The 15,678-nt window shown below is 41.2% G+C and overlaps 2 protein-coding genes across 2 annotated transcripts in view; one reads left to right on the top strand and one right to left on the bottom strand.

Annotated features, from left to right (window-relative positions):
* KYNU (kynureninase) overlaps positions 1 to 15,678 on the top strand; it is a 1,315,291-nt gene that overhangs the window by 146,423 nt on the left and 1,153,190 nt on the right. The gene's annotated exons all lie outside the window — the stretch shown is intronic.
* LOC138487443 (general transcription factor II-I repeat domain-containing protein 2-like) lies at positions 1,580 to 3,487 on the bottom strand. Its single transcript, XM_069613981.1, has one exon. It carries the CDS (start codon positions 3,485 to 3,487, stop codon positions 1,580 to 1,582), a length of 1,908 nt encoding a protein of 635 aa, XP_069470082.1.

Genomic DNA, 15,678 nt, shown 5'->3' with positions numbered 1-15,678 from the left:
ACGCATATAATTTCCTATGGATCAATGTGAGGCAGATATTTTAAATACAATACTTAAATGAAATATGATAGTTGCAAAGACATTGATTCTGAAGGCTAATGAGAGATCACAGTCCGTAATGACTCTGCTCCATTTGGTTCATTGACTTGGCGATGCAGCATTAGGCTATTTGCCTTCACTTTTCAACCTGCAAGCATGTTTTTTCAGTCACTTTTGAAATGGGCTGCGGGAACACTGTGTACAGGTTACAACATAGTTTCTCCATTTAGTCACTGTCTTAATGGTGTACGTGAACTATGCCTTCAAGATCTATTATGCAACATTTCTTTTTTCACTTTTGTGTGTTTGGCTTTGGGTTTGGGCTTCAAGTTCAAGCATGCAGCAGATATCATTTCAATTCACTTTATGTTTTTCTTCCAGCTCTATTATACAGCAGTTCTCCCTTCAATTCCAATTGTATTTGGTGCTAGAACTTAGCTTTCAAGCACCAGCATTCATGTTTTCTTTTTTTACCAACTTTCTCTTTTAGCTTTACAAACTTTCTCTCCTTTGTCCATCCAGCAGCATTCATATTTGCAACGGGCTCTATAAACTTTCTCACCAGATTCCTGACAAAAGCCTTTCTCCTTTTTATTCACTTTTTAGTGTGGACTTTTAAGTGCTGCTTACGCGACCTATAAGCAAAACTACTGCATTAAAGTAAAGATCGGGAGAAATGGCACATGAAGAGGGGCACAGAGCTTGTAGGTGTTGTTTGATTATGTGTTCATCCATTGACATCCCATTGCCAGGATAATCCCTATATTAATTTACACTCAGTTCCCATCCTTACCCCCCCCAGTAAACTCTTAATGGAAACTCTTTTAGCTCACTTTATTGAAGCATTACCATCAAACGTTGCACTCAAAGTGCCTGCCAGTGTATTTTCAACCAGTCTTCGGAGAGTTAATGACCTAATTAGAGTTGTAAACCTGCTACTGGTGTAATAAAATGCCTTACCCAGGTCTGCATCTAGCCACTCGATTTATGAGCACTATGTGTGTCCTTTATTGAAGTCCTGTTACGAACAAGCATTGGCAAAGCCAACAGGTGTGACTTGTGTATAGAAATTAATCATTTGTGAGGCACTGCTATTAGATGCCCAGGTACTCGCACCATTTTGCACATGCTACCATCAAGTGCCATTTTTTACCACTACAGTACCCGACAAGTGCCTTCCCTATGGGTGCATAATAGCCTACACTGTTGGAATAGTCAATGCTTGTTTTCTATAGACCAGTGATGGCAAACCTTTTTGAGCCCAAGTGCCCAAACTGCAAACCAAAACGACTTATTTTTTTCAAAGTGCCAACACTGCAATTAAACCTGAATAACAAGGTTTTAGTTTAGAAAAAAGCAATTCGTACAGTTTTTCAAACTAATAAACAGCTTTTGTTTAAAAAGAAAAACACAATAATAGAGCTTTCCACTAAACATTTTTTGTATTGAAAAAAAACAAAAAAACAAACAACAACTGTACACATGCATGTATTTTTTTTAAAGACGCCTTTTGTGGGCACAATTCATGTGATTTTTGCTGTTATATACATGCTGATAACTTGTCAAACCTTGGCTCATACTCAGTTAGTTTAAGAGCACCACATACAGCACTGAGTTCATCTGTTAGTCTATTTCTGGCATCACATTTGATATAATTCAATGCTGAAAACAGCTGCTCACAAGCATAGGATGACCCAAACAAAGAAAGAAAAGCAATCCCAAGTGTTTTCATTGACTTAAAATTATTTGGCAGAGAATTCCACACTTTAAGGATTTCATTTTCCGAACTAGCAACTGTCCTGTCCTCTGTTATCCCTTCACACTCCATCTTCTCAAGTGTTGCACGCAGGTCATAGAATTTATTTTTCCAGATAGAGCTTTCTTGAAATTCCAGTAGCTCCATTTCAAGATTTTCTAAATCTAACCAGTGTAAGCAGGAAAGATCAAGTTCTTCACATTTGGCTTTATCTGGAGACGTAAGAAAACACAGGGTTGTCTCCATTTTATGGAACTGTAAAACTCTGTTACTAAAATTCTCCTTTGCAACTACTATAATGCTAGAAAATTCCTTGTAGATTTCATGATGGTTTGGATTGTCTGTAAATGTTGTAGAATTTTCCAAATGCATTTTTAGATTTGTAAAATATTTTAGATGCCCACTTTCAAGGTCTCTTTCAAAAACCTGCAGTTTTCTCTCAAATGTTCTGATATCAGAAAACATCCTTTCTGTTGTTTTCCCTAAACCTTGCAGTTTTTTGTTCAGTACGTTGAAGTGTATTGTAAAATCAGTAAAAAACATGAGGTTGGTGAGCCAGGTCATATCAGTGAGCTGTGGATATTCCTGCCCCTTTTCATTCATAAACAGCCTAATTTCATTCAAGCAGGCTACAAATCTCTCCAAGACCCTTCCTCTGCTTAGCCACCTTACATTATTGTTCATAAGTAAAGTATTATACTGTGCCTGTACCTCATCAAGAAGTGCTTGAAACTGTCGACAATTAAGAGCACGAGCCATGATGTAATTCACCATTTTCGTGACATCCTTGAGAATATCGTCTAATTTTTTGCTGCTTTCCTTGGCACAAAGAGTTTCTTGATGTATAATACAATGAAATTGAATGACTGGATGCTTTGCTTCTTTAACAAAAAACTGTATGAAACAAGATGTTACCCCCACCATGGAAGGTGCCCCATCACTAGTAACTGAAACCAGTTTTTCTGGCCATATGTCTTGTGACAAAAAAGCCTCCATCACAGCATTGTAGATATCTATCCCTTGTGTTCTTCCAGGCAAAGACACCAGTTTCATGAGCCCTTCTCTCATGGTGTCACCAACAGCATAACGCAAAATTACTGCTAGCCTTGCATGATTATTTATATCTGTGCTTTCATCCAAGCACATGGAGTAACAGGCTGCCTTTTGTAAGTCAGTGGTGAGCTGCTGACTAACATCACTTGCCATACGCAGGACTCTATCTTTAACAGTATTTCTGCTAAGTGGCATTTCAGAGATTCGTTGCTTAATTTTGTCCTTGTTTGGGAAATCATGAAAAAGGGAATTACTCACAGCCAACATGGCCGTTTTGATAAAATCGCCATCAGAGAGGGGCTTCCCATGTTTTGCTATGCACAGTGAAATTGCAAAGCTGGAAGTTGCCAGATAATTTGTTTTAGAAAGATAGTTGCAAAAACTACAATACTGGCAGTGATATTTCCTTAATTTCCCATTAGGAAACTCTTTTCTTTCAGCTTTACCAAGTTCCGCAACACTTTTATGGTTGGTATCAAAATGACGTCTGACACTTGATGTGCGAGATACAACACTTTCACTACACAGAACACATAATGCTTTCCCATTGCGTTCAATCACTCCAAATGACTGTGTCCAGGCCTCTTGGAATGATCTTCGACTATCTGTTTTTAATTTTGCCTTCTTTGATGTACTCATTTTTGGGTGTTCAAGTCTACAAAAAACACAACATTTTTAAAATAAAGACGGATGAAGCACCCAATACAAATCTATCCCTACCTACCTATACCAAAAATATTATTGCAACATTTCACAAAAAAGGTACATAATAAACACAGAATTGTAGAAGAGCAACTCACTGATTTATCCACTGATACTAACAATAGGTTATAATCCCCCCACTCACACCAATGAAGGGGCACACATTCCTCCCAATGACACCAAAAATAGGGCCACAATTCCCCCCCAATGATGTTTCCCAATGACACCTATAATGAGGCACATATACACCAATGAGGGGGGGAAATGTTTCACAATGTCACTAATAATGAGCCCTTTTTTAAGTTAGTTAAAAAAGGCTTTATTCAGTTTATGGCAGAATACTGCAGAGTATGGGCAGAATACTGCAGAGTATTGCATAGTATGGGCAGAGTATTGCACAGCACTGCATAGTATGGGCAGAGCATTGCATCTCTCTCTCTCTCTTCCCCTCTCCCCTCACACTGTAGGGCACGCAGGAGCAAGATTTTCTGGGAGGACGTCCATGGACGCCCTCCCAGAATAAGCCGACCATGCTGTAGCCATCTTTTGGCTATGGCCCGGTCGGCAATTGGTTATAGAACTTACTTGATTTGCTGGAATCGGTGTGGGGTCAGTCCCCGGTCGCTCCGTTCACTCCAGTCACTCCTGTGGTGTCCGTGTGTCAGGTGATATCCCACGCAGGTGCGTCAGATGTTTGATAGCGGGGGGCGTGGCTTCAGTGTTCTCTGGGGAGGGTTCTCCCCAGAGAACTGTGGGAGATGTCCGCGGGAGCGGACGCCGTGACTATAGTGTATGACTGTAGTCACGGCGTGCCCACAGGGACGGCTCGGCGTGCCGGCAGCGGCACGCGTGCCACGCGTTCGCCATCACTGCTATAGATTGTAGGAACTTTCTCTGTCCAATTGCAGCTAGCAGTCTGTCACCTTTAATTCACTTTTTGGGGGACATAACCAGGTTTAGACCCAAATGTATCTCCTGTGTCACATTTTCTGTCCCTCAGTTCTCCTAGTTGATGCAAGCAGGGATTAGCAAATCTTTCACACTGCTGCCTCTCATGCCAGTTATATATACCTGTTAAATGCTTCACATAGTCCAATCACCTGGCTTTCTCCTCCATTTCTCATGGTTGAATGGATTGTTTTCTCTCCTGATGTCTGCCTCTGGTTCTCATCCCATTCTGAATACTGCTTAGAGGCTCTGTGTCGGTCATCCGCTAACTCTCTCTTCCTGACTCTGCCTTTATGGAATCCCATATCCCTCCTTGCAGCTGCATCACTCGAGCATTTGCGGGACTCCCTGGTTCCTTCTGTCTCCTTGCACTCCTGCATCTAACCTGACTTTTCTGACTCTTCCTACTGCTTCTTCTGCCGTTCCCCTTTCTTGTGGTGAGGCAGGCCATTCCACATTGCCATAGATAAAGAGATTGTACTAGGAACTGAAGAAAGACACTGTACTTTATGATTTATTCAAAGTCAAAGATGACATTTCAACAGAGATCTTAACATCCACATTAAAACATGCAATTGGCATATAGGAAATGCAGAAAATTGCCTTCTCTTTGGATTATAGAGCTCATTGATTGGATCATGTTAGCAGGGAAATGGCAAGTTTTGTAAGAATTACATTTTCCCTTGTGGGTGACTGTTAAATATCACACTGTTAAAATATCAGAGATATAACACCCATGCTCACTTTGGATGTACTCAAGGGCACCACAAATATTGCTATTATGATTGATTTAGACTCAATCACAGCTTCCAGAAGATTCTTATCAATGCCTTGCAGGAACAGTCATCTATAAAAATGTATATTTGTGAAAGTGTGTTTGTATGTTCAGGGATGGCTCCAGCCTGATAATAGTTGGTGGGCTTAAGTTTTAGCCCTAGGTCAGCATACCAGTCTGGGGTGTACAGGGGATAATGAAATCTGACCAACCCCACCCATTTGTCCTGCACATGGTGCGGATCACCCCTGTGCTGTCAGTATAGGCGATTTCAGGAGATTGCCGACTTTGCGACTTATTCAAAAATAGGAAGTTAGGACACAAGGTCGGCATATCTGTCTGGGGTGTACTGGCAATGGTGAAATTTGACCAACCCCACCCATGCGCCCCACACAGGGGTGGAGCCGGGTCTGGGCGTGTGCTACCAGTGTAGGCGATTTCGGGAGAATTTTGGCAATTTTTCAGAAATAGGAAGTTATAACACAATAAAACATACACAAGAGTATAGCAGACACCCATGTGCATGTCAGCTACAGACCCGGGCAACACTGGGTGGCCACTAGTATCTATATACTTATTTATGTCTTCAATTGTCTTAGCATATACTGTGTGATGTAATATGTAGCAGTAGATTCTGAATGTTACTGTTATATCCTCTGGTTTACAGGGAGCCTAGGGTCAGCATTGAGGATTCAAACTCGCCATTTCTAATTTAGAAGTTGCCTGTGCCACCCCTTTTAATGGCCTGTAAATGCAAAGGGACTATAGAAGAAATCAAAATAAAAACAACTATTTATTCAAGGTACTCTAATTACCAGTCAGTGTTTGCAATGTTCCGATTTCTAAGGGAACACTCCTGGGATGCCATATTATGGATCTCCTGGGCAAATGTGACAAAAATGATGGACTCGTTATTTTGTATGAATTACCTGAATGGTAGATATTGCCAGGTAAGGTAGTTGAGCTCTCTCAAATGTAAGCTACGAATTGTATGTCCAGGGATGCATACTGCATGCTATTTATAAATTGGGGATTTTGAATGCAACATCTTCCATTAATCCACCACGAATCACTCATAGCCCAGAATGAAGTGGCATTTCTTGGATTGCATTGTCACAACCAAGAGTACATTGCCAAAATGTAAAAAATAAACAAGGGAAATCACAAAGATTGAGGGTATGCTAATGTAGAAAACAACACACACAAATACACACATACAAAATAAAAAAATACAAATAAAAAAATAGTAACCACTAAAGAGATACATTGCCACATACGCTCTATTTTCTTCAAACATTTTAACAAATCAATGCCTTTGAAGTTTAAATGACCTTAACCATGTTAATCAACGATCAATCTAGTTTATTGGAGCTTCTCCTATGAGTAGATTCCAGACTGTGCGGCAGGGGCAGGGGCACCATCTGGTTTATGCCTACAATAAACATATTTAAAATGTTCATAATTCAGTATGCATCTTCATACTGCCACTTGTATACACATTGGGGAAATTGTTGTATTGTTGAAATCGGTATAACAGTGCAAATGCCACAATGCCACAGTCCTTTCTTGAGGCACAGACAGAAGTGGACGGAGTTGATGAGAGGAGACCGGTGAGTCAACAGTTATGTACTTCACTGGCAACCAGGGATCCATGAACTACAGGTCCCAGGATTCATGTATCAAGTACACTCTGATGCCTTTGACGATATTTGAACCTAAGTTTGCACAGAGATCAGCAGTTTCAGTATTCCAAAGATTCACGTGTCTGCTATTTCAAGAAGAAGAAGAAAGAATACTATATAATGGCGCAATACCATAGGAAAAAACTCAGTGAATCAGGCGCTAATTCATTGAAAGCATCCAGAAGAACATGATAAACATTTGCATAGACCACTCAAAATATTAGATGAAACAGGATTAACATTGAGTTGAGACACATGTAAACTTCACAAAGAACAAATACAGTAATTGGGTCATGAGATACATCCAATGATGGGATAAGACCAAAAAGGGATTTAGTCATCAACACTGTCAATATGCTGAGCCGAAGGAACAAGGGACAAGTGCTGATGGTTTTAGTAATAGAGAGTATTACGCAAGATTCACAACTAATTTTAGCATGGCCACTGCAGAAATCAGGAAACTGATGATGAAAGGAGTATCATTCAAGTGGAGCGAAGAATATGAGAGTGAATATATAAAGGACAAACAAGCATTAGAAATGCAAAAAAATACAACTATAGACACAGAGGATTTCACACTGGTATGGCACACCTGTGCTAGCCGTCGAGGGCTTTGTGCGAGTCTCCGAGCAGTGGGTGGGTGTGGATTGCGCAGAGGGCTGACCGGGGGCCTGAACACCAGAAATGGGGACAAACTTGCAAAGAAGTGGGCATTCCGAGGGACGACCTGCAGGCAGTCCCTCGTGCACCCACTATTGCGTGGCAAGAGACGTATTCGTCGAATCGATTGCACAAAGTCTCAGCTGGGAAATGCTGGAGTAAGTACACTTGCGCGTAGGATTTCCAGCGCGCAGATGGGATTACATGTCGTATTCTGGGGTGCATGTACCCAATCCGGGTTCTTTTGTAATGTAGGGGTGAGCAAACACTCTGTCGCAGGGTGCAGAAACATTTCATCCACACACTTTTCCAGAGTTTGTGCCCAGTTACGATTTTTAATATGCATGTTGTTGGAGTGCTGGATACAGTTACGGTGGACCGTGCGCATGCTTCCCGAGTTGCAGGCCTGCTTACTAGGGACCCCAGGCACTGTTTGAAGAGTGCGTGGATTTGCCCCATGGGGAGCGTGCAACGGTAGCTGTCCTTCCCGCTTCCTGCTTTGCGTGTTGGTGTGTCAGGGGCGTTGCAGCCCGAACTTGCAAATACGGTTACTTTGCACAAACAATCCCATGAATATACATTGCACACAGATTTTCTTAATCGTGCAGGCTCGCGCAGTTGCCTTTTTGGTGCGGCCATTGTGTGATTTCTCTGCGTAATTCCATGAATCAGCTTGAGAGTTTTTAGCCATAAAGTGGGTGGTGAGCAAATTCTGCCCCTGTATTTGGGGCAGACACTTCCTGTTGTGGTTGACCATAAACCTTTAAAAGAAATATTGGGTTAAAATGGTCTTGACAGAGAATCGTTTAGAACTAGCGCATTTGCATGCAGGCCCACTTGTTTGAGCCCCATTTGCTCTTCTTTTTTGCATATTTCACTGCAAAAGTAGATGGGGGGTTAGGTTTAGGTATTTATTAAGTTAGGTGATGTGAGAGGGGGTTTGGGGAGGTTTCATCCCGCTTTTTTGCAGTGAAATATGTAAAAAGAAAAAAAGAAAATGAAGCAAATGGGCCTCAACCAAATTATTTCGAGCATAGAACCTATTGTTTTGCATCAGAAATGAGTATCAAGGTTGCAGGAATACATATGGGTTTTTGAATTTGTTCCTGGCAACCAAAACAATCTGGCACATTGTCTGTCAAGATTTACTCAAGATACACTATGTTTTGTATATCGAACAAAAAGTGGAGTCCAAGGAGAAATGGGACAACGTGATGGAACATGATATGACACACATGAAGCTGAAAAATCCCATATAAAGTAATAAGTAGAATACATTATTAAATACTGATCTTAAATACAAAGCACTTTGAAAGTTAATTAATTAATTAATTACATGTGTTGAAAGGGGCTCTGACTGAAACAATAACAGCTCATAGATTTACTCCACATTTCACAATTGGTGTTTACCCCTTTAGATCTGAGAGGGAGAAACCCCAGCACAAATGTCTGTCCCTCATGGATAAAGAGGGCAAGGACATTGAATCAAAATTGGCACGCCATTAAAGGCTGCATTGAGAAAAGGCAAAAGGTAAATAAGGTAGCGTTTGATAAGCGCCAGTCAGTCATAAAGAGGGAATGCAAATGTGGCAAGTGGGTTTGCATTACATTACCGGCTACTGTGGTTAAGGGGGAACAAGGGTGGTTTCAACACATCACATTGATATAGGTCCAACATGGGACACTGAGAAAGCGATTATGAAAGTGGCGCACACCGATTTATGGAAGGAAAATGTTAAATGCCAACACTAAGAAGAAGAACAGTTCTGAGAAAGAGGAAAACGGTTGAGAGAAGCAGAGCTAATGAAGAAAGAGGGAGAGACGAGGGTGGAATGGAGAGAAGGATCAACAAGCCCAGATATTTATTGGGCTATTATCATGGATAATACCCATGTACTTCAACGCAAATGTTAAAACATGTATACCAATGATATTCATATAGATAAGATACATTAGTGTTGTCCTTTTTTTGTAATGAATTTGCTTTCACTTTGATGGTTTCTTAACAACATTGTAACTGTCTTATTGCACCCAATAATTTATATTACAATATGGCCTGTTTTAGTTTCTTTAACAATAATGTTCTTTATTTACAATCTAAGGAAGGAGGTGTGTAGCATCTTATTGAGTTTGTGTGCCATATCATGGAACACAGACTGTGGACGGAGTTGATGAGAGGGGCTCGGAGGGGCAGCAGTTATGCACTTTTGAACTATGTAATAAAAGTATAATATGAACAGAATCTCCACAACCATTTCATGTGGTTTGTTAAAAAGTGATATTTATGAGTACAATCACATCACTGTGGTTGACATTATTTATTGTCCTTCCTCTATTTCTTTCAATACTGGAGGTGCTGGAGGGGATTTAATTTAACATAAGCAAAGATGGGGACGTGAGAGCTTTAGTTCTGTTCATCATTCAGAGAGCTGTTCTTGGTCCAAACTGGCTACCAAAGGAAGGGTGTTTGCAAAATTGCAGTTGGAACCAACCCTTGGATTAACTTAACAAGGATTCATCTTCACCTTATTTCTTTCTTTCTTTCTTATTTTTTTCTTTGCATATTTTCTTATAAATACCTCAAGAAACTCGAGAAGTAGAGAATATGTACAGATGTACCGAGAGAGCAAGAGAGAGAGTCAGTGTATTGCTGTGTTTCTGGTGATTAACTAGAAGATCCTGTGACTAAGAGGACAGATATGTTCCCTAAACATAGAGATATGGAAAGGGTAAATGATGATACAAGGCATCCTGCAGCATTACGCCAGGTTAACATTCCTAAAATAATACCTACCAAGTGTATCTTGCCCAAGAACCTCTCAACCATCACTGATAAAGCTACCACCATTAAGGATGCTTTAATTAATGCAAGGTCACTTCCAGCACATGCATTAGATATAGCAGACTACATCACAGCTCAAGACCTTGACTTCTTATCTATTACTGAGACCTGGCTACATACAGCAGCAGGACCATCCCTCTCGCTTGCCATCCCCAATGACTATACCATCACCAGAGGCAACAGAAACTCCAACCAATCCAAAGGTGGGGGTGTCACATTCATTTTTAGAATCTCCTTAGGCCTCACACAGATACCAAGTCAGTATCTTCCTTCAGCTTAGCTATTGTCTGTCAAGATCCCTATTTCAACCACCCAAACTATTACCATGCACCTTATTTATAGATCACCTGGACCAGTTTCCACTTTTGCAGAAGACATCACTACCCTTCTATCTGCCAACACCAAGCCTAACTCACAAATCATTCTACTGGGTGACCTTAATCTCAGCTTCCAAGATGCCAAATATCACAAAGCTCTTGACATTGCCAATGCCATCACAGAACTTGGCTTCGTCCATCGCATCTAGGAACCTACCCACATCAAAGGACCCTTGATTGGCTCGTCAACCTCAATTGCAGCATCAATATCATGTCCAATATTCCCTGCGCCTGGTCAGATCACCATCTGATCACATTCAGCATTAAATTTGACAATCATATCTCCAAACAGAACATCGCCCCACCTATCCACACAAGAAATAAAAAGGACATAACCAGTGAGAAACTGTTTCCACTGATATTACCCTTCCTAAACAATGCCACTGAGTCGCATGCTGACCCCATGGCGTTAGTTGATATATACAATCAAACTATCCTCAAAGCCATTAATACCATTGCCCCACTTAAACTGTGGAAATCCAAACCACGTGCACATCTCAACTCTTGGTTTATGCCACGTCTTAGAACATTACGTAAGGAAAAAAGAAATGCAGAGGCCCACTGGAAAAGTCTTCCAACGACAGCCAACAAGAATAGCCTCATACTAGCATTCCTCAACTACAAAGAGGAATCCTCCAAGCCAAAAAGATACTTTCAACAATTGGATTGTGAAAACAAAATCAAAATATCGAGGCTGAGTACCCCAAAGGGAAATACACCGAACACGGGTTACAAAGGAACATACAAAGTACTTTATTTTATACTGAATCCAGTTACTAAGAACAGAGCAAAATCAGATAGCTATCGGCCCTCAGTGCAACACAACGAACTCCAGCGTGGTTCAGTGTGTTCAGTGAGAGACGGTGTACATTAGAATGCATTGGTCTTTTATACTCTTCGTGAGCACGATGTCCAGCCCTTCTTGGGGTTAATATTCTGCTAATACATCACCGATCTAGGGTTCATGCCAAGTCTCGCACATCCGCATATAACTGGTTATGCTTTTAATACATATATCAACAAGCCTATACGGCAACTGTGTATTCTGGGATTTTCCATGTAGGTCTTCTCAAACATTAATACTATGTAGTGTTCTACGTTCAGTATTGGAATACATTGTTCTTAACGTATGCTTGTGGATTAGTTTCATTGCACGAGTAATCCTTTACACACAGGTCAACAAAGGACAAGGTCTCAGTTCACGAACTCAACAAGTGACCTGGAGGCAAGTTACATATTAGCTACATACAGAGGTCAAGACAGCCATGTTGTATTTTGGAATGACATCGTCCACCATTTTAACTCACAGGGTGACTTTACAAAGCAAACCTAAAATGGCGGATTGACCTAAAATGGCGGCTTACATTGATTTTAAGGTCAGGACCTTGCAACACGAATTTCTTCACAAGCGATTCATAAGCAGCTTGGCGTAGGCCAATATACATATATTCATTGCGATATGAGGCACAATATAATTTCTCATTTGACAGGATCTCTCAAGCGAAATCGAGTACTAAAGAGCTCTTTAAGATACTAAAAGATTTTGAATCTCCAGCAGCTCCCACCAATACATTTGTTAAAGATAGTATATGGTGTGCTAACATTCAAAACGCTCCTCTAGATAAAATTACTATGCTCCAAAACAAAAACAACACTAAAAAAAGTAGTCTGTTACCGGACTCACATCATAGCACACCAGTCAGCGCGTCAGACCTCCCTCAACACGCCCACAAGCCATTCAATTTTTCATCACTCTCCACCAAAGAGGTAGACAATGTAATTCTCAAACTCAAACCACCCAACTGTCAGGGAGACACCTGCCCTGCCCACATAATTAAGGAGGCTACTAAAGAACTAGCACCATTCATCACGCCCCTAATAAATGCCTAATTCAACACTGGCATCGTGCCTAACAACCTCAAAGACGCCTGGGTTCTCCCATTACTTAAAAAAACATCATTAGACCCGAGCACCCCCTCCAATAACAGGCCTATCACCACTGTCCCCTTCCTGCTCAACACCCTGGACAGAGCAGCTTAGCTGCAGATCCAGGATTCTCTAGAATCTAATAACCTCCTTGGCCTTAGACAATCAGGCTTCAGACCTAGGCATGGAACTGAAACGGCCCTGATCAATTTGAAAACGCAAATTGAAGTACTAAAAGATAATGGTAAATTGGCCCTCCTCGTACTGCTCAACTTATCACCGGTTTGTGATTTGGTCAATCACCAAATACTTTGCAACCATCTTAAATCCACAGCTCATTTCTCAGACAAAGCCACCACTTGAATTGGATCCTTCCTGGAGAATAGATCATGAGGGTATTTTCCCCAGTTCTGTATGGAGTCCCCCAAGGATCATGTGTATCACCAACACTTTATAATGTGTTTACGAAGCCCCTCTTCGATATTTTTGACTAATTGGTGGTCACCTACACAAATTATGCAGCTGACACCAAAATACTTATCCCCATCACTGGAGACCACAAAGCAGACCCCGAAGCACTAATCAGCATTTATCTCGTGATTTAGGCCTGGATGGCCCAACACAGGCTCTGTCTGAACGATGATAAAACAGAGCTACTTCTACTAGGTTGTCAACCCAGACTCAATAAATTAGATTCTGATTTTGACTCATTCATCATTGATGGTAACAACAAAAAGGCATCTAACAACACTAAAACCCTTGGTATATACCTAGATTACACTCTATCCTTAACAAGACACACTAAAGCCATAATCTCATCCATGGCCTACACATGCAAACTCATCACTGCCTGTCGAACTTTCCTTACCACCGCTAATTGCACTACTTTAGCTAGAACCCTTGTCCTGTCAAAACTCGACTATTTCAACACGCTGCATTCCTTCTGAAGTAAAGCCCAAACCTTGCTTGTAGTGCAGGACCATTAGCCCTAGCTCCATGTACATCGCTCATGCCTAACTAACCTTTGCTGTGCACCTTTGGAATGCTTCTGTAAATATTTAACTCTATTTACCTGTATATGCAATATGTGATGGACATGTAACATTGTGTAAATATATGTGTAAATATATGTAACTGTAACCATTTTCTTTAAGAAATGTGCCCAGATGCCTCTGGGCTTGGCGTGCTATACAAATAAATAAAATACAAATACAAAAAAACGGTTAGGTTGCAAAATATTTAAAAGGACATAGCTTTGACCTGGAAGGCATTTCCTGACATTCTAAGATGGTTAATGATGGCACAAGTAATCAGAAAGTGGACTGAGAGGAGAAAGACAAATACATGTGTTGTACAGGAAACCGAGGAGATACTTTGCATTGTGCAGAAGGCAGGCTGATGCATGAATACCTGGGAAACTGATATTGCCAATCCAAGGGAAATAGTCCTATTAAGTAAAAGAAGGAGAAAGGGAAAGGCTTATAATTCAAGTGTCCTCAGGCTGGTTGGCAAAGGGGGGAAATCCATTGGAATACATTTTAATTGAAAAGGTTGTAAAACTATATTGAGCCTGTTGATTTTAAGAAGCCATGGTGAAACTTGAGGTGTGAGAGTGCAAGGAATGGAGTAGCATGTATCTTCAGAAAGTTAGTTGTAAAATTCTCCCAGTGAGATACTCTTACTTCATTTCTACGGTCTGTGTCACTATATAGTACTTAATACAGAGTTGATGTCCTGTCCTGTCCTGTCTGAGGTGAAACCTTTTCCCTCTGGCCTTTTAGTATTGCAGTGGTTGGAACCTGCAAAGTTCACTCATTGCAGTCTAACAGTGGTGGCCATGTCAGCACTGGACTGGTGGTATCCTGTTTGGTGTTAGGCTCGCAGGCGTTAGTCTTGAAATGATGTATCTTACTTTTCAAAATTGCAATATGGATGTCCTATATGAGGTGCACATGTATCTTTCCAGTAACTTAATGATAATGGGCCTCATTGCGAGTTTGCCGGTACAGTCACAACGGTACCGGTAAGCTTGCCGGTACTGTTGTTACCATACCGGAAAACTACGAGTTCTGCTCGTGGGTGCCTTTGCAGCGACCAGGTCTGACCTGGTGGCCGTAATGGCACCCGCGAGCAGAACATGATGGTAGCACCGTTACCGTTGTTAACAGTACCGGTGATACCACCCTCCCCATTCCCATTGGGGCTCAAATGGGAATGGGGAAGATTTTTTTCCGGCGCCCAGAAAAGGGAAATTACCGGGTCTGGCAAGGTCGTAATGACCCAGTAATTACACTTTTCTGGGGCCCTGGAAAAAAATGAATACCGGCGGCAGCTGTGCCTGTACTACAGGCATGGCTACTGCCAGCCTCGTAAAGAGGCCTACTGTCATTTCTTGTGCAGGCAGCACGTTATTTATTTCCAGCAGTAAAGCCATCTTTCAGTATTATTGTGATGAAGTCTTCGCCTGGTTTTAGGCCGCAAGCGCAAGCCACAGTTTTTTAAATTTATTTATTCATATTTTTATAGCTCACAACAGCCCAAGGGTGTTGTGGCGCTGTTACAGATATACATTGCTGGTTACAGAAGAAGTCATAGTGGTTAGAAATACAGTTACATTTTAGGATTCAGTTTGGGGTTACATTGTGCATACGAGATATCAATCATTGCATTTCATCTTGAGTAATATGAGCCTGGGTTGTAGTAGGTACAACGCGGGGTAGGCCCAGTGAGGGTTATTACAGTGCTGGGGTTCATGACATTTGTATCAACTCTTGTATCAACTCTGCAGTAAGGGTCCCGACACAGTGAGCCTGCAATGTCCAATGTAAGGTGATATTGTATCAATACAATAGTTAGTGCCCTGTTTCAGTATGGCATTGTTGTGTCCTACACTAGGCACATTTGTTTCAGTCCTACAA

The sequence above is a fragment of the Ambystoma mexicanum genome, chromosome 9 (assembly GCF_040938575.1).
Source record: "Ambystoma mexicanum isolate Mex_15411 chromosome 9, UKY_AmexF1_1, whole genome shotgun sequence".
Classification (NCBI taxonomy): domain Eukaryota; kingdom Metazoa; phylum Chordata; class Amphibia; order Caudata; family Ambystomatidae; genus Ambystoma; species Ambystoma mexicanum.
The sequence above is the reverse complement of the archived record's forward strand: the minus strand, read 5'-3'. Positions and strand labels throughout refer to the sequence as shown.